The 21,462-nt window shown below is 37.6% G+C and overlaps 1 protein-coding gene across 15 annotated transcripts in view; it reads right to left on the bottom strand.

The window, feature by feature from the left end:
- The window catches only part of LOC100969857 (zinc finger protein 37A), a 53,715-nt gene that overhangs the window by 8,173 nt on the left and 24,080 nt on the right, over nt 1–21,462 (bottom strand). For 14 of the 15 annotated variants that reach the window (XM_034930329.3, XM_034930328.3, XM_055092666.2 and 11 more), the window contains one exon: nt 14,180–21,428. The exons of the other annotated variant lie outside the window; for it this stretch is intronic. In XM_034930329.3, the coding sequence (XP_034786220.1) occupies nt 19,951–21,428 (1,478 nt within the window). In that variant the 3' untranslated portion in view covers nt 14,180–19,950. Of the gene's footprint in view, nt 1–14,179; nt 21,429–21,462 lie in introns of those variants that run through there. 15 annotated transcript variants of the gene reach the window in all.

Below are 21,462 nucleotides of genomic sequence, written 5' to 3'. Positions count from 1 at the left end.
AATTCTAGGGCTCATCATTTTCCATTCTGGGAAATTTGAATTTCAGACTCAATGCTGTTTGTTCTCAGGGGATTGGCTTTAAGACAACGGGTTCCTGGTGAGCATGTGCTGCTAATAAATTAAGAACTGACAGTCCTTGTTTACTTTGCTTACATTCTCACACCCCATTTGTCATTTTAGACCTCACTAAGTATTCTAACCTTAGTCCAATATAAGTTTTAAACATATATGTATGCATATACATATGTAAAGCTTGTTTCATAAGTTTCCCGATTTTCTAGGGGCTTTATTACAAAAACATATTCCATGAAGTACATAGCTCAGGCAGTCAATGACATTTCCTTTCTAAATCTCACTTTGTTAACTCATGCTTTTAGCTGCATTTATACCACCAAACACAGCAATAAAAGGTAAATTTAAAGTTTTTCAAACTGAAATCTATACTTAGTGTTTGTGATGACACTCTGCAAAAATTTGAAGTCAGTTGAGCTGACTGTCCCCAGAAGGCACTCATTGCTTTAATAGTGAATGCCACAAGCCTAGGTGAAGTTCTCTCTCAAGAGCTTTCATACACTTACAATTATTTCACACTCTAGAACAATTACTAATGGCAAAGCAAGGCAATTACAGTCACTCTGCAAAGTGGGACCACAGTGCTGCATAGACATTTAATTGACTAGGATGTTAGTGTAATTTTCTGATTAATCAAAATGTCTGGATTACAAAGAGTTATTTATTTCAGGATGCCAATATAATGAGTCATACACATTTTAAATTTAACAAAAGAGGAACAAATTAGGACTTCCAATACAGGAAAACTAACATGCTTCAAAGAGTAATTATGCTTCACTATTAAAACTGATCCTTAGAGGAATGAAGTCAAGACAAATGGCAAAGTACAAAATACCAAAAATCCATCTCTATCTGCACAATTATATTGGAAGAAATTGGCTGAGGCAAACATTTTGAACCTCCGTAGTTTATTTTGAACACTTGCAGCTTGCAGGGGACAGCTTGGCTGGTACGTTATGGTAATCTTTGCTTTATTTAAGCCACGAGCAGGGTTGCAACTACCATCCCCCAACCACAGTCTCTATAGTCTCATGTCATGTGGCACTGGGGTCCATAACCCACATTCAAGGGTGAAAGGTCTTGCTGGAGCCAGGGTAGACAATAAAGACCTGGGCTTCCAAACACCAGGGCTCTGTGTTCTAATTATGGAGTGCTTCTCTGATAAATGTGGTGTGGGCATGTAGGCTGGTCACCAGTTATCCAACCTCCATAAACTGAAGTAGCCACCAAGGGATTCAAAAGGGATACACCTGTTTTTGGAGACTAAAAAGTAATTGCATATGTGAGAGAATTTAGAAAGCCAACATACCTGCCTAGGGAAAGACAAAGGCCCAGTAATGACCTGAATAAGACCTTAAGTTTTTACCTCAGGCTGATCTCCAATAAGGAACACCATAAAACATTTTTTAAAGCCCAACAAGCCCTGGAGGAAGAGGGAATATCTGCTTTCCAGTTTCTGCATTATAAGGTTCAGAGTCCAGTCAACAACAAAAACAACAAAGAAGGCATAAAAAAGGGGAAAGTATAATCCACTTAAAGGAGCCAAATAAATCAAAACCCAAGGAAGCCTGGATGAGTATGTCAGACTTACTGCTAGAAAAAGACTTTTAAACAACTGTCCTAAAGGTATTCAAAGAGCTAAGGAAGACGTGGACGAAACAGGAAAATGATGTCTGAAAAAATGTTTATTCAAAAAAGGATATAAAATTATAAAAGAGAGCCAAGAAATTCTAGAAATGAAAAGTACAATAACTGAAAATACTCTAGAGGGGTTTAAGAGCAGATTTAAGCAAGCCAAAAAATAAATAAATACACTTGAAGAAAGAACCATTGAAATTACTGACTCTGAGGAAAAGAAAGGAAAAAAGTAATAAAAACTGAAGAGAGCCTAGGGAATATGTGAGATACCATCAAACAAACAAACATATGTAGCATGAGAATCCCATTAGGAGAAGACAGAAAGACTGGGGCAAAAAAGAATATTTGAATAAATAATGCCTAAAAACTTCCCAAATTTTATGCAAAAAGATGAATCTACAAGTCAAAGATGCTCAACAAACCCCAAATAGGATAAACTCAATAATACTCATACTATGATACATTATAATCAAAATATTAAAAGACAGAGAATATTGAAAGCAACAAAAGTGAAGTGACTCATCGCATACAACAAACCATCAGTGACATTATCAGCCAATTCCTCATGAGAAACCTTAGAGGCCAGAAGTTAGTGTCTGAATATATTTAAAATGCTTTGAGGCTGGGTATGGTGGCTCACACCTGTAATCCCAGCACTTTGGGAGGCCGAGGTGGGTGGATCGCCTGAGGTCAGGTGTTAGAGACCAGTGTGGCCAACATGGTGAAACCATGAAACCCTGTTCCTACTAAAAATGCAAAAAAATTAGCCAGGCGTGGTGGCAGGTGCCTATAATCCCAGCTACTCCAGAGGCTGAGGAAGGCAAATCTGTTGAATCCAGGAGGCAGAGGTTGCAGTGAGCAAAGATGGCACCATTGCACTCCAGGCTGGGTGACAAAGAGTGAAACTCCATCTCAAAAAGAAAAAAATGCTTTGAAAAATTTTTACTTGATGATTTTATATTCAGAAAAACTATTTTACCTCATGAATGAGATATAAATGAAGACACTCTCAAAAAAAGTTTTTAAAGCTAAAGGGGTTCATTTTTCCATAGACCTGCCCTGCAATATATGCTAAAGAGATTCCTTCAGGTTAAAATGAAAGAAAGTTAAGACAGTAACTGAAGCCTCTGATATGGTTTGGCTGTGTCTCCACCCAAATCTCATCTTGAATTGTAATCCCCATGATCCCCATGTGTTGAGAGAGGGACTGGTGGGAGGTAATTGAATCATGAGGGTGGTTTTCCCCATGCTGTTCTTGTGAGAGTGATTTCTCACAAGATTTGATGGTTTTATAAACTTCTAACATTTCCCCTGCTGGATGTCATTCTCTCCCCTGCCGCCTGTGAGGAGGTGCCTTCTGTCATGATTTTAAGTTTTCTGAGGCCTCCTCAGCCATGCGGAACTGTTGAGTCAATTAAACCTCTTTTCTTTTTAAATCACCCAGTGTCAGATACTTCCTTAATAGCAATTTGAGAACAGACTAATACACCATGTTAAAAAAAAAAGGTAAGGTAAAAGTAAATACATGGACAATTATAAAGAATAATTTTGTTTTCTGATTTTGGTTTGTAATCTAACTTTCTATTTTCTATAGAATTTAAAAGACAAATGTGTAAAAATAATTAGTAATCTATATTATTAAGCACACAATGAATAAAGATGCAGTCTGTAGCATTAACAACAGAAAGTAGGATGAAATTGTAGAAAAACAGTTTTGTTTTGTTTTTTTGAGACGGAGTCTCACTCTGTCACCAGGCTGAAGTGCAAGTGGCATGATCTCAGCTCACTGCAACCTCCGCCTCCCAGTTTCAGGTGATTCTCCTGCCTCAGCCTCCTGAGTAGCTGGGACTACAGGTGTGCACCACCACGCCTAGTTAATTTTTGTATTTTTAGTAGAGACGGGGTTTCACAATGTTGGCCAAGATGGTCTCAATCTCTTGATCTCATGATCCACCTGCCTTGGCCTCCCAAAGTGCTGGGATTATAGGCATGAGCCACTGCACCCAGCCAAGAAACAGTTTTTGTATGCTATTTAAGTGGTATCCATTCAAATTATATTGTTACAACTTTAGGATGCTAGATGTAATCCCTATAGTAACTACCAAGTAGATATCTAAAGAATATACGTATAAGTAAGTGAGATAAGAATCAAAAGTTTCATAACAAAAAATTACGTAAAAAGGCAGTAATGAAGGAAGTAAGGAACAAAAACTTATAACGTATATCAAAAACAAGCAACAGGAACAAAAGGCAGTGGAAACTTCTGCAGACTTAAAAATGTCCCTGTCTGACAGCTTCGAAGACAGTAGTGGTCCTCCCAGCACAGAGTTTGAGATCTGAGAATGGTCAGACTGCCTCCTCAAGTGGGTTCCTGACCCCTGAGTGGCCTAACTGGGAGGCACCTCCCAGTAGGGGCCGACTGACACCTCATACGGCCAGGTGCCCCTCTTAGACAAAGCTTCCAGAGGAAGGATCAGGCAATAACATTTGCCATTCTGTAATATTTGCTATTCTGCAGCCTCCGCTGGTGATACCCAGGCAAACAGAGTCTGGAGTGGACCTCCAGCAAACTCCAACAGACCTGCAGCTGAGGGTCCTGACTGTTAGAAGGAAAACTAGCAAACAGAAAGGACATCCACACCAAAACCCCATCTGTATGTCACCATCATCAAACACCAAAGGTAGATAAAACCACAAAGATGGGGAGAAACCACAGCAGAAAAGGTAAAAATTCTAAAAATTAGAGAACCTCTTCTCCTTCAAAGGAACACAGCTCCTCGCCAGCAACAGAACAAAGCTGGACAGAGAATGACTTTGATGAGTTGAGAGAAGAAGGCTTCAGACGATCGGTAATAACAAACTTCTCTGAGCTAAAGGAGGATGTTCGAACCCATTGCAAAGAAGCTAAAAACTTTGAAAGAAGATTAGACGATGGCTAACTAGAATAAACAGCATAGAGAAGACCTTAAATGACCTGATGGAGCTGAAAACCATGGCACGAGAACTATGTGATGCATGCACAAGCTTCAGTAGCCTATTCGATCAAGTGGAAGAAAGAGTATCAGTGATTGAAGATCAAATGATTGAAATGAAGCAAGAAGAGAAGTTTAGGGAAAAAAGAGTAAAAACAAATGAACAAAGCCTCCAAGAAATATGGGACTATGTGAAAAGACCAAATCTACGTCTGATTGGTGTACCTAGTTCAACCATTGTGGAAGATAGTGTGGCAATTCCTCAAGGATCTGGAACTAGAAATACCATTTGACCCAACCATCCCATTACTGGGTATATACCCAAAGGACTATAAATCATGCTGCTATAAAAACACACACACATGTATGTTTATTGCGGCACTATTCACAATAGCAGACTTGGAACCAACCCAAATATCCATCAATGATAGACTGGGTTAAGAAAATGTGGCACATATACACCATGGAGTACTATGCAGCCATAAAAAAGGATGAGTTCATGTCCTTTGTAGGGACATGGATGAAAGTGGAAACCATCATTCTGAGCAAACTATCACAAGGACAGAAAACCAAACACTGCATGTTCTCACTTATAGGTGGGAATTGAACAATGAGAACACTTGGACACAGGGTGGGGAACATCACACATTGGGGCCTGTCATGGGGTGGGGGGAGCGGGGATAGATAGCATTAGGAGATATACCTAGTGTATATGATGAGTCAATGGGTGCAGCACACCAACATGGCACATGTATACATATGTAACAAACCTGCATGTTGTGCACATGTACCCTAGAACTTAAAGTATAATTTAAAAATAAAAAACAAGCAACAAAGTGGCAAAATTAAGCCCTGTGTTACCAGTAATTACTTTAAATCTGAACAGATTAACAATTCCAATCAAAGAACAATAGGCAGAATTAATTTTTAAAAAACATGATGCAACAATTTCAATACAAAATCTACAGGAGACTTTCTGTATGGCTAAAGACAAATATAACTTGCAAGTAAAAGGATAGTAAAATATATTACATGCAAATAGTAACCAAAATAAATCTGAGTGGCTATAATAATATTAAAACAAAATAAACTTTAAATATTAAAGTTTAAAAGAGATAAAGGAGACTATATCACTAAGAGAGTCAACAGAGCAATTAAAGTTATAAGCATTTATGCACCTAATGACAAACCCTCAAAATATATGACATAAAATTGACAGAATGGAAGGGAGAAATAAACAATTCTATGATAATAGCTGGTGACTTCAGTGCTCTACTTAAAGTCACAAATAGATCAATCATATAGATGAAAAGTTAAAAAAAAAAAAGACTTGAACAATACAGTAAACCAACTACAGATACACATTGAGTTACCATGGGGTTACATCTCCATAAAGAAAGTTGAAAATACAAGTTGAAAATGAGTTTGATATACCTGATCTACAAAACATCATGGCTTATCTGGCCCATATAAACATGGTCAGAACACTTACATTAACCTACAGCAGGGCAAGATCATCTACCACAAAGCCTATTTTATAATAAAGTGTTGACTATCTTACTTTATTTATTAAATATTGTACTGAAACTCAAAATTCTTACAATTATAGATGCAAAAATTTTAAACAAAATATTAGTAAATTGAATTCAATCGTCCATTAAAAGAATTATTCATTATGAGTGAATAGCATTTATCCCAGCAATGCAAGGGTGGTTCAATACAAATATATCAACTAATGCAATACATATTATTAATAGAAGAAAGGGGGAAAAACCTATACATGATTGTTTCAGTTGATACAGAAAAGGCATTTGAAAAATTCCAACACTATTTCATGATAGACTTTCAGAAAACTAGGAATAAAGGAATAATTCCTCTACATGACCAAGGGTATTTATGAAAGACCCATGGCTAACACCATAATCAGTGGTGAAAAACTAAAAAGATTTCCCACTAAGAACAAGGCAAGGATACTCCTTTTTACTGCTGCTATTTAACAGGAGGTTCTAGCCAGAGCTATTAGATAGGAAAAATAAAAACATCCAAAATAGAAAGAAAGAGGTAAAAATATCTCTATTTGCAGATGACATGAACCTATATGTAGAATATTCCAAAGAATCCAAAGAAAACCACCAGAGCTAATAAACAAATTCAGCAAGATTATGGGTACAAGATGAGCAATTTTGTTTGCTATACCATTGATGAAAAATCCAAAAAGAAAATTAGGAAGTGACTCCATTTACAATAGCACCTAAAAAGAATTAAATACTTTGCAATAAATTTATTTAAGGAGGTTAAAAACTTATATACTAAAAATGATAAAATGCTGCTGAAAGAAATTAAAGAAGAAACGAATAAATGGACAGACATCCCTGTTTGTGTATAGGAAGACTTAACACTGTGAAGATGCCAATACTACCCAAAGAGAGCTACAAAATTCAACAGAAAAGGAAAAGCTAATTTTCAAATTCATATAAAATTACAGAGGGCACCAAATAGCAAAAACAATCTTCAGAAAGATGAATAAATTTGGGGTACTCCTACTTCCTGACTTTGAAACCTACCACAAAGCTACAATAATTAAAACACTGTGGTACTAATAGATCAATGTAATGGAGATCCCAGAAGTAAAGCTTCAAATATATGGTGAATTGTTTTTGACAAAGATGCAGAGGCCATTCAATAGAAAAATGATAGTCTTCAAAAAACAGTGCCGGGAAAACTGGAGATCTGCTTGCAAAACAATGAAGTTGGACCCTTACAACACATGCAAAAATTAATACAAAATAGATTTATGATCTAAAGGCAAGACCTAAAACTATAAAGCTCTCAGAAGAAAGCACTGGAGAAAATCCTCATGACATTGGATTTGGGAACATGATACCAAAAACACAGACAACAGAATGAAAAAATTGGTCAATTGGACTTGATCAAAATTAAGAACTTTTTCGCATCAAAGAATACTATCAAGAAAGCAAAGCAACAACCTACTGAATATGATAAAATAATTGCCAATCATATGTCTGACAGGATAGTAATATCCAAAATACATAAAGAACATGAATAACACCACCACAATCAAAGAGATAACCTAATTAAAAGCAAGCAAAGGACTTGAAAATTCTTTGACATTACTCAAAGAATATACACAAATGACAAACAAGCACTTGAAAAGATGCTTAACATCAGTAGTCATTAGAGAAGTGCAAATATCAATCACAATTAGATACCCCTTTCTACTTAGTAAGATGTGTATGCTAACGAAAAATGGAAAATAACATGAAGTGACAAGAAAGTGGTGAAGTCAGAACACTTGTGCATTGCTTGTGGGAATGTAAAATGGTGCAGCTGCTGTTGAAAATAGTGTGGTGGGCTAGGCATGATGCCTCACACCTGTAATCTCAGCACTTTGGGAGGGCGAGACAGGTGGATCACTTGAGGACAGGAATTCGAGAACAGCCTAGCTAACATGGTGAAACCCAGTCTGTACTTCGAAAAAAAAAAATGCAAAACTTAGCTGGGCATGGTGGTGCACCCCTGTAATCCCAGCTACCTGGGGGGCTGAGGCAGGAGAATCATTTAAACTCTGAAGGCAGAGGTTGCAGTAAGCTGAGATCGTGCCACTGCACTCCAGCCTGGGTGACAGAGCAAGACTCTGTCTCAAAAAAAAAGAAAGAAAAGAAAATAGTGTGGTGTTTTCTCAGAAGTTTAAACATAAAAGTGCCATGTAACCCAGCAATTCTGCTGTAAGGTGTACATCCAAAAACCTGAAAATAGAGATCTGAACAGACATATGTACATCACTGTACACAGGCACATCATTCACAATAGCCAAAAGGTACAAATCACCCATGTGCCCATGAACAGATGAATGGGTAAACAAATCATGGTATGAACATGCAAAGGAACATTATTCAGCCATAAAAATTAATGTTTTAAATATAGCTAAACATGGATGGGCCATGAAAATGTTATGCTTAGAGAAATAATCCAGACATAGAGCGACACATATCTCATGATTCTCCCTACATGCTGTACCTGGAATAGGCAAATCCATAAGGACAGAAAGTAGAATAGAAGTGACCAGGGACAGGGAGGAGAGAAGGAAAGATTATGGTTGAGTAGATCAAGTTTTTGTTGGGAAAGTGAAAAAAATTTAGGTATAGATAGTATTGATGGTTATATAACATTGTGAATGTATTTGATGCCATTGAATTGTACACTTACAAATAAATTAAATGATATTGTTTATGTGTATTTTACCAAAGTAAATCATCCTCACAATTTTGAAATCAGGATGGAACAAGTAAGAACACTGATTTTTAGAAACAAACAAAACCCAAAACTACAAACATATGTTAGTTGGGATAAGGGGTTTTTGGCAATAAATTTGAAGGCAAGTACTTAAATTTTACCTAAATATAGTGGAAAATGATAAACCTAATACATGAAATCTCTAATGGCAGTTTTATGAGATGCATAGAAACATGTTTTGAAGCTACAGTTCTTTTTTTAAGTGAAAGCAAGTTTATTGAGAAAGTAAAGGAAAAAGAATGGCTACTCCATAGGCAGAGTAGCCAAGTTATAGTTTTTTAACACAGAAACAGAAAACTAAATGCCTCATGTTCTCACTTATAAGTGAAAGCTAAACATTGAGTACACATGGACACAAAGAAGGGAACAGCAGACACCAGGGACTACTCAAGGTGGAGGGTGGCCATCTGTACACCAAGCCCTGCAACACACAATTTACCTATAAAATAAACGTGCACATATACCCCTGAACCTAAAATAAAAGTTAAAAATAAAAAATAATAGTTCTTTTTTTTTTTTTTTTTTTTTTTTTAGACAGAGTCTTGCTCCGTCACCCAGGCTGGAGTTCTGAAGTTCTTAAGATCACTATGCCTCCTCTTATTTTGACTTTTTACCAGCCAAAAAATATAACCAAATATGCCTAATTATAACTCTAGAAAATTGAAGAATGCAATGTAGGGAAGGAAAAATCCACTATCTAGAAAGCTACAATGTAAGTTGAGTTTCTGCACTGTTATGGATGAGTTACTGAGTGCTCACAGAAACATTATGTAAAGAATTTCATTGGCCAGATGCGGTGGCTCACGCTTGTAACCCCAGCACTTTGGGAGGCCGAGGTGGGCAGATCACGAGGTCAGGAGTTCGAGACCAGCCTGGCCAACAGAGTGAAATCCCATCTCTACTAAAAATACAAAAATTAGCTGGGCATGGTGGCAGGCGCCTGTAATCCCAGCTACTCAGGAGGCTGAGGCAGGAGAATCGCTTGAACCCGGGAGGGGGAGATTGCAGTGAGCCAAGATCATGCCACTGCACTCCAGCCTGGGCGATAAAGCTAGACTCTGTCTCAAAAAAGAACTTCATTGAATGAAAGTAGAACACTTCATGCCCACTGGACGTGAACTCAGGATGGAAGAGGCACTTATGCAATTTACTGTCTCTGACTCAGATTCCAGAATGTCATGGTGCACATCATGTAATGTAAATCTTTAGAAAGAAGAAAACATGATTGGAAGAAATATGGAAAAAATGACTTTTTAAATTTTAGTTCCTGATCCAAAATTTTCAATGGTATCTCATTATCGAAAAGATAAAACTCAAACTTTTTAACAGGGAACCATTTGTGACAGAAAGTATAATATTCTCAATCACTCCTAGTAAGTACTAGGACTGAGTACTCAAATCTTCCTAGATTGAGATTGCTTCTATTGAGTATACATCTCTGCCATGATTATGCTCAGATGTGTGCAATTACTTAATTTATCCCACTGCATTTGATTGTGATATGGCTATTTTTGCTTAACACCATAACCCCAGGGCCCGACATAAATTAATGAATTAGTTAAGCCTGTTAGGTCCTCTGTGCATCCTTCCTATTATATTAACCCCCTCCTCACCCCTAGACTTTTATTGCTCAGTGCATATTAAAATCTTCTGATTAGGTTCTAAAACACAATTACATCCCACACTTTAGTGCAGATATCTTTCCATGTTCTTCAGTTTGTTTCCAACAGCAAATTTCTAGATTCTCCACATAGATCTTACATTTTTTCCCCACTCATTAACCAAACTGCATGACTCACAGCCCCAACATCCCCTATTACATTAGATAACCACCCTCTCTCAGTTTCAACTGCCTATGTGTTTCTCTGCCCACTAGAATTATACCAAGTATTAAAATCAGCGTAAATTGTCACTTTTTTCAGGTAACTTTCTTATTCTTGTTCTACCTGAAAATGCAGTTCTTTCATTCTGCTTCCTTGGCACTACGGCCACACCTCTTTTATGGCATGCATTATATTGAGTTTGTTATACTTCTGCAAATACTTACTTCAGCTCAAATTCTGTTGAAGTCATGAATTCGGCTAGTATTTACCTCTGTGTCAATGGCATCCTGCTGAAAGTAGATGCAGGCTTGGTATGTTAGAGAAGCTGAGGAAAGGGGTCCTGAAATGAGTGGAGAACCAGAGACAGATGTAGGAGGAAGTGGGAGAGCCTCTAACCCAGGTGTTCCACTAACAAACTGGCCCCTTGCAACTACTCATCATATACCAGTAGTGCACTTAGAGAAATGCACCACCTGAATGAGCTGTGTAACACTAGGAAAGCACATCTTTAGTTGGAACATTACTGGTTTCATTTAAAGCCAAGTATCACACACATTATATACACCCTTTGTTTACTATTTTTCATTTCTAACACTTGTATATTAGTATTAAAGAGAGAAATACAATTTGAGTGCTTGTCATCAGTGAAGAAAGTGGTTGGCGTAAGTGAAAAGATGAAAAGAGCAGACATTCTGAGGGTCCTCACTCTAGACCTTATTGATTTGTAAAGGATTCTGGGGCTTGAGTGTCTCAAACTAGTCCAGAAAAAGCCAGCGGCAAGCTCCATACAACTACAAATCTCACTAGGTACATCTCCCATTCCATGAACATGGGAGGAGGTGAACATATCAGCCTTGCCCAGTTTCTCATCTTACATTTTTTGGGGGTCAATCCAATACCATCATATGAATTATTTGGTAACTGGAATATTTGAGCAAAAATGTTTACTTTTTGCACTTGAAAACACGAAAAGATATGGACATAGAGTGCATCTTTATTAGAGAATACTGAAAGTCCCTACAAGTCCAAGTTTTTAAATCCTCAGTTGACTGTTTGGCAGAATAGCTCATTATTAGGTAGAGCTCTTTTCTAGGGCCCAAACTACATGGCTTAGATACAATGCACAGAGAAATGGGCCAACCTCACCTTTCTAGCTCATTAGTTATTAGCAAAAAGCTTCGGCCTGGGGTGCAGTTATGGCTATAGTTGGCTTCACAAGTGTGCGAAGATTTCTGCTAGATGGAGGAGGAAAACGGTGATGACAGGGCTGCTGCATGTTGCTCTGGAGGCTTCTCACTGCACAGTGAACTGCCCGATCACAGCAGCCCTAGACAAAACTGGATAACATAGTTCTTAATGGTTTCTTCCTCATTGGTCATCCCCTGATCTGAGTGGCTGTGAGGCAAGTTTTTATAAGGCAAAGATATTAGCTCAGAGGATCAAGTAGAACAAATGTGTTGTTTGGCCTAGGTGTGGTTGCTCACTATACAGAAAGCCAGTCACTAAGACGAGTATTGCCAGGGAAGAGCTTTATTGTGGATGCTGTCAGTCTAACCGTCAAATCTGTCTCTCTCCCAACTAAAGTTAGGAGTTTATATAGACAGGAATTAAGGGGAGTAAGGAAGATGATCAACAGGCAGCAGGTGGTTAGATGAGAGGTCTAGCATCTCATTGTAACCACCTGTGGGAAAACAGGAATGAGAGAGAAGGAAGAGGAGTTAGTCAACTGCCAACAGGTCTCATTGTCCAGTTGTGGTTCTCTGTAAAGTTTCAGGTCCGTAAAACTATGTGAGAGTCCTAATGATTGGTTTATTAAGAAAGAAACTCAGATGACAAATGTTAAATTTCTCAACCTTTAAGACTGGGAGGTCAATCCTATACTTTGGATATTTTTGCCTGCCTAAATCTGATGTTGAATGTAATTCCCAGTGCTGGAGGTAAGTCCTGGTGGGAGGTGATCATGGGGATGGAACCCTCATATGGCTTAGTGCTGTCTTCCTGATACTGAATTCTCCCAAGATCTGGTCATCTAAAAGTATGTGGCACTTCCCCCAACTCTCTCTCTCTCTTGCTCCTGTTTTGCCTTCTGCTATGACCGAAAGCTGAGGCTTCACCAGAAGCCAAGTAGATCCCAGCACCATGCTTCCTGTAAAGCCTGCAGAACCTGAACCAATTAAACCTCTTCCCTTTATAAGCTCTTTCCTTTATATTACCCAGTCTCAGGTATTTCTTTATAGCAATGCAAGAATGGTCTAACAGTCTATTTCTATGTTTATTCCCCAAAAAAGCCCCATAAACATCAATTGTATAGGAAAATTGAGCTGGTTTCAAGATCAGAAATTTGACCCATATTAAGAATAGTGGAATTATTGTATTGTGCTCCTACTGAGTGGTGTTGTAAATTGACAGCTACACATTTTATTCTGTTCTGTGGAAAATTATGACCCATTGAGATTTTATGTTTACAATTATTACTTCTGTTCATTTTACCATCTCCTCTCCCTCCATGCAGTAGGGGCATGTTGCAAATCACAAACTCCAAAAAATTAAACACAGGACATTTAAAAAATTAGCATTGGTATTGAACACTCTCCCCCAAATCAGGATTATTTGCCATTCATATTTTTTCTGTAGTGAACTTTCCACACCATTCTTTCACCAATTTTCTTATTAGGATTTTTCTTCTATTCTTAACCAAAGCTGTTTTACAGCTATTTTTTTTAGTCCATAACTCACCTTTCCATTTCCTTAACTGTGTGCTTTGAAGAACACAAGCTTTTGAATTTAACAAAATCTAATTTATCAAAGTTTAAAGTGAGTAAGTTAAGTGCATTAAATTTATTTTTGTACGTTCCATATTTTTATTGTCCTATATAGAAATCATCATCTAACTCAAACCTACAAAAATTTTCTCATGTTTTCTTCTACAAGTTTTAAGTTTGAGCTCTTATATTTAGATCTATGATGAGTAGAGGCTTTATATATGCTTTGGGGAGTCAAAGGTAACACCACTTTTTGAAGACATGTCTTTCCCCTTGGATTTCATTGGCATATTTTCTGAAAATCTCCCAAGCACCTCATGGTTTATGGCTGTGATTCTGGACTCATGTATCCATAATTGTTTTGAATGTCCACATACATTTATAATCCACTTGTCAAATTTTAATTCAGGTGGCGTTTAATTAATAGAACAATTTGAGGAAAACTGACATCTCGAAAATAGTTTTCTTGCCTATTTTGGCCCTATTTCTGCCATACACATTTTGGAAAACTTTTTCCAGTACTAAGAATAAATATTGGGAGCTTTATTGAAATTGTATTAAATTTATAGAAACATTTAAAGGAAACTGATATTAACAATGGTCTTCCTAATCATTGAAATTTTACTTTATTTTTAATTTTTGTGGGTACATACTAGGTGTATATATCTATGGGGTACATGATATATTTTGATATAGGCATGCAATGTCTAATAATCACATCAGGGTAAATGGGGTATCCATAACCTCAAGCATTTATCCTTTGTGTTACAATTCAATTATACCTTTAAAATGCACAATTATTATTGACTGTAGTAACCTTGTGCTATCAAATACTAGGTCTTAGTCATTCTACATTTTGTGCCCATTAACATTCCCCACTTCCCCCTCACCATGCCCTCACTGCCTTTCCTGCCTCTGGTAAACATCCTTCTACCCTCTATAAGTTCAGTTGTTTTCATCTTTAGCTCCAACAAATACGTCAGAACATGTGATGTCTGTCTTGCTGTGCCTGGCTTATTTCACTTAATGATCTCTAGTTCCATCTATAATGTTGCAAATGACAGGATCTCATTCTTTTTTATGGCTGAATAGTACTCCATTGTGTATATGTACCATATTTTATTTATCCATTCATCTGCTGTTAGACACTTAGGTTGCTTCCAAATCTTGGCTATTGTGAGTAGTGCAACAGTAAACATGGTGCAGATATATCTTCAATATACTGATTTCCTTTCTTTGGGGTATATAACTACCAGTGGAATTGTGGGATTGTATGATAGCTCTATTTTTAGTTTTTGAGGTACCTCCAAATTGTTGTCCATAGTGGTTGTACTAATATACATTTCCACAGTGCACGAGGTTTCCCTTTTCTCCACATCCTCTTCAGCATTTGTTATTATCTGTCTTTTGGAGAGAAGACATTTTAACTGGGGTGAGATGATATCTCATTGTAGTTTTGATTTGCATTTCTCTAATGGATCAATGATGTTGAGTACCTTTTCATATGCCTGTTTGCCATTTGTATGTCTTCTTTTGAGAAACGTCTATTCAGATTTTTGCCCAGTTTTAAATCAGATTTTTTTTTCTATAGAATTGTTATAGCTCCTTATATATTCTGGTTGTGAACACCTTGTCAGATGTTGATACAGTTTGGATATTAGTCCCTGCCCAAATCTCACTTTGAGAGGTAATGCTCAGCGTTAAAGGTGGGTCTTGGTGGAAGGTGTTTTGGTCAAGGGAGAGGATCCCTCATTAATTGATGCTGTCCTCACATCAAGGCCCATATTTCTGCCATATACGTTTTGGAAAACTTTTTCCAGTGTTAACAATAAATACTGGGAGTTTTATTGAAATATTAAATTTATAGAAACTGCTATTATTTTAATAACAAGTCTTTAAACATTGAAATTAACTTTATTTTTAAATTTTTGTGGGTACAAAGTAGGTGTATATGTTTATGGGGTACATGAGATATTTTAATACAGGTATGAAATGTGTATAAACACATCAGGGTAAATGGGTATCCATGACCTCAAGCATGGTTCACAAAATCTGAGTACTCACAAGATCTGGTTGTGTGGCACTTCCCTTCCCCCCTCTCTTTGCCCCTGCACCTGCCATGTGAGATACTTATTCCCCTTTTGCCTTCCACCATGGTTGGAAACTTCCTGATGCCTCCCTACAAGCTGATCAGATGTTAGCACCATGCTTCCTGTACAGCCTGCAAAACCGTGAGCCAATTAAACCTCTTCTTTATAAATTACTCAGTCTCAAGTATTTCTTTGTAGTACTTCAAAAATGGCCTAATACAGATGGATAGTTTGCAAATATTATCTCACATTCTCTGGGTTGTCTCTTCACTTTGTTGTTTCCTTTGCAATGCAGAAGATTTTTAACTTGATGTGATCCCATTTGTCCACTTTTGCTTTGGTTGCCTGTTTGTCAGGTATTACACAACAAATCTTTGCCCACTCCAATGTCCTGGAGAGATTCCCCAATGTTTTCTTTTAGCTGTTTCATAGTTTGAGGTCTTAGATTTAACTTTTTAATTAATTTTGATTTTTGTATATGCTAAGAGATGGGGGTCTAGTTTCATTCTTCTGCATATGGATATCCAGTTTTCCCAGCACCATTTATTAAAGACATTATCTTTTCCCCAGTGTATGTTCTTCATTCCTTTGTCAAAAGTGGTCACCATAGATGTATGAATTTGTTTCTGGGTTGTCTATTCTGTTCCTGTGTGTCTGTTGTTATGCCAGTATCATGCTGTTTTGGTTACTGTAGCTCTGTTGAATAATTGGAAGTCAGGTAATATGATTCTTCCAGTTTGATTCCTTTTGCTCAGGATAGCTGACTATTCTAAGTCTTTTGTGGTTCCCATATAAATTTTAGGATTGTGTTTTCTATTTCTTTGAAGAATGTTAAAGTTTTCTGGATGTTCCACAGTTTATCCATTAACCTGCTGAGTGACATCTTTTTTTTTTTCTTTTTTCCTGAGACGGGGTCTCACTCTGTCTTCCAGGCTAGAGTACAGTGGCACGATCACAGCTCAGTGCAGCCTCAATCTCCCAGGCTCAAGTGATCCTCCCACGTCTCTGCCTCCTGAGTACCTCGGACTACAGGTGCATGCCACCATGCCTGGCTAATTTTTGTATTTTTTGTAGAGACAATTGTGCCATGTTGCCCAGGCTGGTCTCAAACTCCTGAGCTCAAGCAACCCACCCACCTTGACCTTCTAACATGCTAGAATTACAGGCATGAGCCACTGAGACCAGCCAGAGTATTTTCTTACTGTTAGGTACATGAGATGATTCAGGCTCATCTTGTATTTCTCCCAATCTCTGACTAGGAATCATCCCTGTTCCCCTTTTTTGTGGATAGTATTTAGGAACTAATAACTTGGCAGTTGGTGTGCTTACTGTTACTGAGGTGTCATTGTGTTTAGGTCCTCTCAGTAGAATGAACACAAAATATATGCATATGTGCACACACAACAATTTCTTTATTTGTTCCTATATATTTAAAAGATATGAGTTCTATTCTAATGCCACACTCCAGGTTTTCTAGCTCTCCTCATTCCTATTTTTATAAATAGCTTCTCTAATGGAGAAATCTTGCTGTCATCATTCTCAACATATTTATTTGCTCAGTGTTACCAATCTCTCAACAATGCTGCCCATCTCCTCCCCCTGTCCCTTCCACACCTCACCCTCAGCCCTCTTGGTGCCAGCAGACACAAAGCCACAACTCCTCTCATCCCACGAGGCAAGTCTAACTCCTCCACTCTGGGGAAGGAAGGCAGGAGAGATACATGAAAAGTCAAAGGGGGGAATCAAAAGAAAGAGGAATGGAAGTCCACACTGATTTTTTTAAAATAATAAATCTTTTGATTGCCCTAATAAACATCTCTTGGTGATGATATAGTTTATGGATATGGCTAGATGTTTTTTTCAATTTTAGGATTTTGCATCTAAATCTATGAGACTTTGGTCTATAGCTTTATGGTTTTGTTTTTTTTTTTTTTTTTTAGGTTTTGGTATCAAGGTTGTACTGGCCTCAAAAACTGAATTGGAAAAGTTCCATCTTTTTTCTTCTAGAAAAGTTTATAAAAGCCTGGTATTATTTCTTAAATATTTGGAATAACTTCAGTGAAGCCATCTGTTCCTAGAGTTTTCTTTCTAAGCAAGTTTTTGAATATTCCACTCAGGTATTGTTTGCAGTTGTGACAAGGCACAACCAATCTCTAGTATGACCTTGTTTCCAGGGCTTTTACTGATGGCATGTTCACCAACCCGCTGGCACTTCCTAAGTTCTAATCATTTCTCCTTTGTACTGCAAAATGCAAAACAAAACAAAAATCCTACTTATTATCTTCTCAAATTAGCTTTTCAGGTTCCTGCCCTATGCAGCATGAGACATCTGGAAATTTCTTGAGAAATTATATGTGTTTGAAGCCCCTAATGTATCCATTTTTTTCATTGCAGTCTTGATTGCTCTTCTGGTTTCTGGTCCCCCCCATGCCTTCCCCTGACCCCCAGGTTATGGTCCTCTGCCTGAATCAAGTTCAGTATTCAGGTTCTTCCCTACAGCCAGAAGTGGAAAGGGCCCCCAGAGCTGCATTTTATGATTGTGCTTTCTGAGATTTACCACTCTCTAGAATTTTGCCCTTTAGTCCTCTTTGCTTCTATAGCAATAAGTTGCATTTAAATATTTTCTGTAATTTTATAGTTATCCTCAATGGGTCCATTCTGCTGCCAACTACTATACCTTACCCAATAGCAAAGTATATTTTTGCTTTTTTTTTTTTTTTTTGAATCTCTCTCTGTCACTCAGGCTGGAGTGCAGTGGCATGATCTCAGCTCACTGAAACCCCCACCTCCCAGGTTCAAGTGATCCTCCCACCTCAACCTCTCTAGTAGCCAGGACTACCGGTGTGCACCACCATGCCCGGCTAATTTTTGTATTTTTAGTAGAGACAGGGTTTCATCATGTTGGCCAGGCTGGTCTGCAACTCCTGACCTCAGGTGATTTGCCCACCTCAGCCTCCCAAAGTACTGGGATTACAGGCGTGAGCCACCATGTCCAGCCTATTTGTGCTTTTTGAAAACTCCATATTTAAGTTATATCTACACATACATTTTAAAAAGTTGTATCACCTATGAAAGACATGTTTCAGTATGGAGAGAAATAGAGTTGGGTACAATAAGTCACTCACAGCAGAATGTCCTGGCTTATGTGTTAGACATCTGCAGGGCAGAAACCACCAGAAATCTGGACCCACTCTCTTCTACTAATCCTCATAAGTTGCATACAAGGCAAATTGACTTGCTGCTTTGATCCACCATTCTGAGATGGGTCGTCTGAATTTAGTCTGCCCTAGGATTATTCAAAAATCCTGCTGGTGGGCTCCTTTACTATGGCCCCTGATTGAGGGTCTTTCTCTTTCTTCTGGACATACAAGAGCACTCTTGTTTGTGGGTCCCCTTGCTAAAAAATCTTCCCTTATTTTTCATATGGCTAAGCAATAAACCTTTGAACTACTTATAGCCATTGGCTTGAGTGGCGTCTTTAGAAGTCTCTTAGAAAATAGCAGTCTTGACAATGAACTAAACTAGATATTAACAAAGTAAAATGCTATTTCTCAATAAAAATATTTTTTCCACATTTTCTTAAATTGCTAGATATCCTGCAACTCAACACCTCTGTTCTATATTAAATTTAGATTTTAACTTAAAACATCCACACATTGGATACAGTTAAAAATACTTTCTCTACTATCTGATGTTCACTGAGAAGCTACTTCTTATTACATATACTCCATAAAATATAACCTCATAGTAAATGCTTTCCTATAGTTTCCTACAGTTTGTGCATTTTCTCTGGCCTCTTGACTTCATACAGAATGATTTTCCACATTCATTACATCCATAGGGTTTCTGTCTTATATGAGTTCTGTGGTGAACAATTAGAGCTGACTTCTGATGAAAGGTTTTCCCACATTCATTACACCCAAAAGCTTTCTCCAAGTGTGTCTTCTCAGGTATTCTGTGAAACTGTAGTAGTAGCAGAAAAATGCATCCCTTCTCAACCCAGGGATGCTGACCCAGGTTTCACCCCGTGTGAATTCTCTGATGTTTAATGAAGAGTGGCATTGGGCAAAATGTTTCCTATATTCATTCACCAATAAGTTTTTTCCACTTTTAGTTTTGTAACATAGTGTATGGTCCAAATTCCAGAATAATGTTTTCCTGCATTCCCTATCTTCATATTGTTTTTTTTCCCTCTTTAAGTTCTCTTCTATACTGTGAGAACTGACTTCAGGGCAAAGGTGTTCTCATTATCATTATATTAACAGATTTCTCTCACCCTTTATGTTCTGTGTTCTACAAAGTTCTGACTTAACCCAGAGTAATTTCCCTCGTTTACTACATTTATAGGGTTTCTCCCCAAGTGTATTCTCTGATGTACAGTTAGTTTTGACTTAACATAGAATGATTTTCCACAAACATTACATTCATAGGGTTTCTCCCCTGTGTGTGTTCTATGATGTGCAATGAGTTTTGACTTCACACAGAATGATTTTCCACATTGATTACATCCATAGGGTTTCTGTCTTATATGAGTTCTCTGGTGAACAATTAGGGCCGACTTCTGACGGAAGGTTTTCCCACATTCATTACATCCAAAAGGTTTCTCCCCTGTGTGTCTTCTCAGATGTTCTGTGAAACCGGAGTAGTAGCAGAAAAATTTTCCACACTGAATACATTCATAAGGTTTCTCACCTGTGTGAGTTCTTAGATGTTTAGTAAGGGTTGACTTCTCAGAGAATGACTTCCCACATTCATTACATTCATAAGGTTTTTCACCTGTGTGTATTCTTTGATGTTTAATGAGGTCTGATTTTCTGAGAAAGGCTTTCCCACATGCATAGCATTCATAGGGCTTCTCCCCTGTGTGTGTTTTCTGATGCACAGTAAGGACTGACTTAAATGAGAAGGTTTTCCCACATTCATGACATTCATATGGTTTCTCCCCTGTGTGTGTTCTTTGATGTTGAGTAAGGGTTGACTTTTCACTGAAGGATTTCCCACATTCATGACATCCATAAGGTCTCTCCCCTGTATGAATTCTTTGATGTTTAATGAGGTCTGAATTCTTATAGAAGGTCTTCCCACATTCATGACATTCATAGGGTTTCCCCCCTGTGTGTGTTCTCTGATGTCTTGTGTGGGCTGACTTCTGGGTGAAGGTTTTTCCACATTCATGACATTCATAAGGTTTTTCTCCTGTATGTGTTCTCTGTTGTAAATGAAGGACTAATTTTTCACTGAAAAATGTTCCACACTCATTATATTCAATAATATTGTTAATTGAGTGGGTTCTCTGAATTGGAGTGAGATTTAACTTCTGGCTGAATGGGTAAACACTCTGATGTTCAAGGAGAATGGATTCCTCAAAGATATTTTCTCCACATTCATTACCATAGTGGTTTTCTCTTGGATGTGTCTGCTGATGAGTGATGAAAAATGACATATCACAGGTTTTCCCATGTTCAGTATATTTGCAGGTTTTCTGTCCTGTGTAACCTCTCTTATGTACAAGGAAGAGTGAATTCTCAGGGAAAGCTTTCCCACATTCATTGTATTCAAAAGATTGTTTCCAATTTTTAATTTTCTGATGCCAAATGAGGTCTTCATTCAGCCAGAAGCTGTTCCCATTTTTATTATATTCAGAAGGTTCCTCTTCAGAATGAATTATTTCATGCTTTTCATCACAGAAACATTTTCCATCTTTGTTAAACTCACTGAACTTCATTATTGAATAGTTTCTACTGGTATTAATTAATTCTGAAATACAGAGTGAAAAGAAAGGTTAGTTGAC

Source organism: Pan paniscus, chromosome 8, assembly GCF_029289425.2.
Source record: "Pan paniscus chromosome 8, NHGRI_mPanPan1-v2.0_pri, whole genome shotgun sequence".
Lineage (NCBI taxonomy): Eukaryota > Metazoa > Chordata > Mammalia > Primates > Hominidae > Pan > Pan paniscus.
The sequence above is the reverse complement of the archived record's forward strand: the minus strand, read 5'-3'. Positions and strand labels throughout refer to the sequence as shown.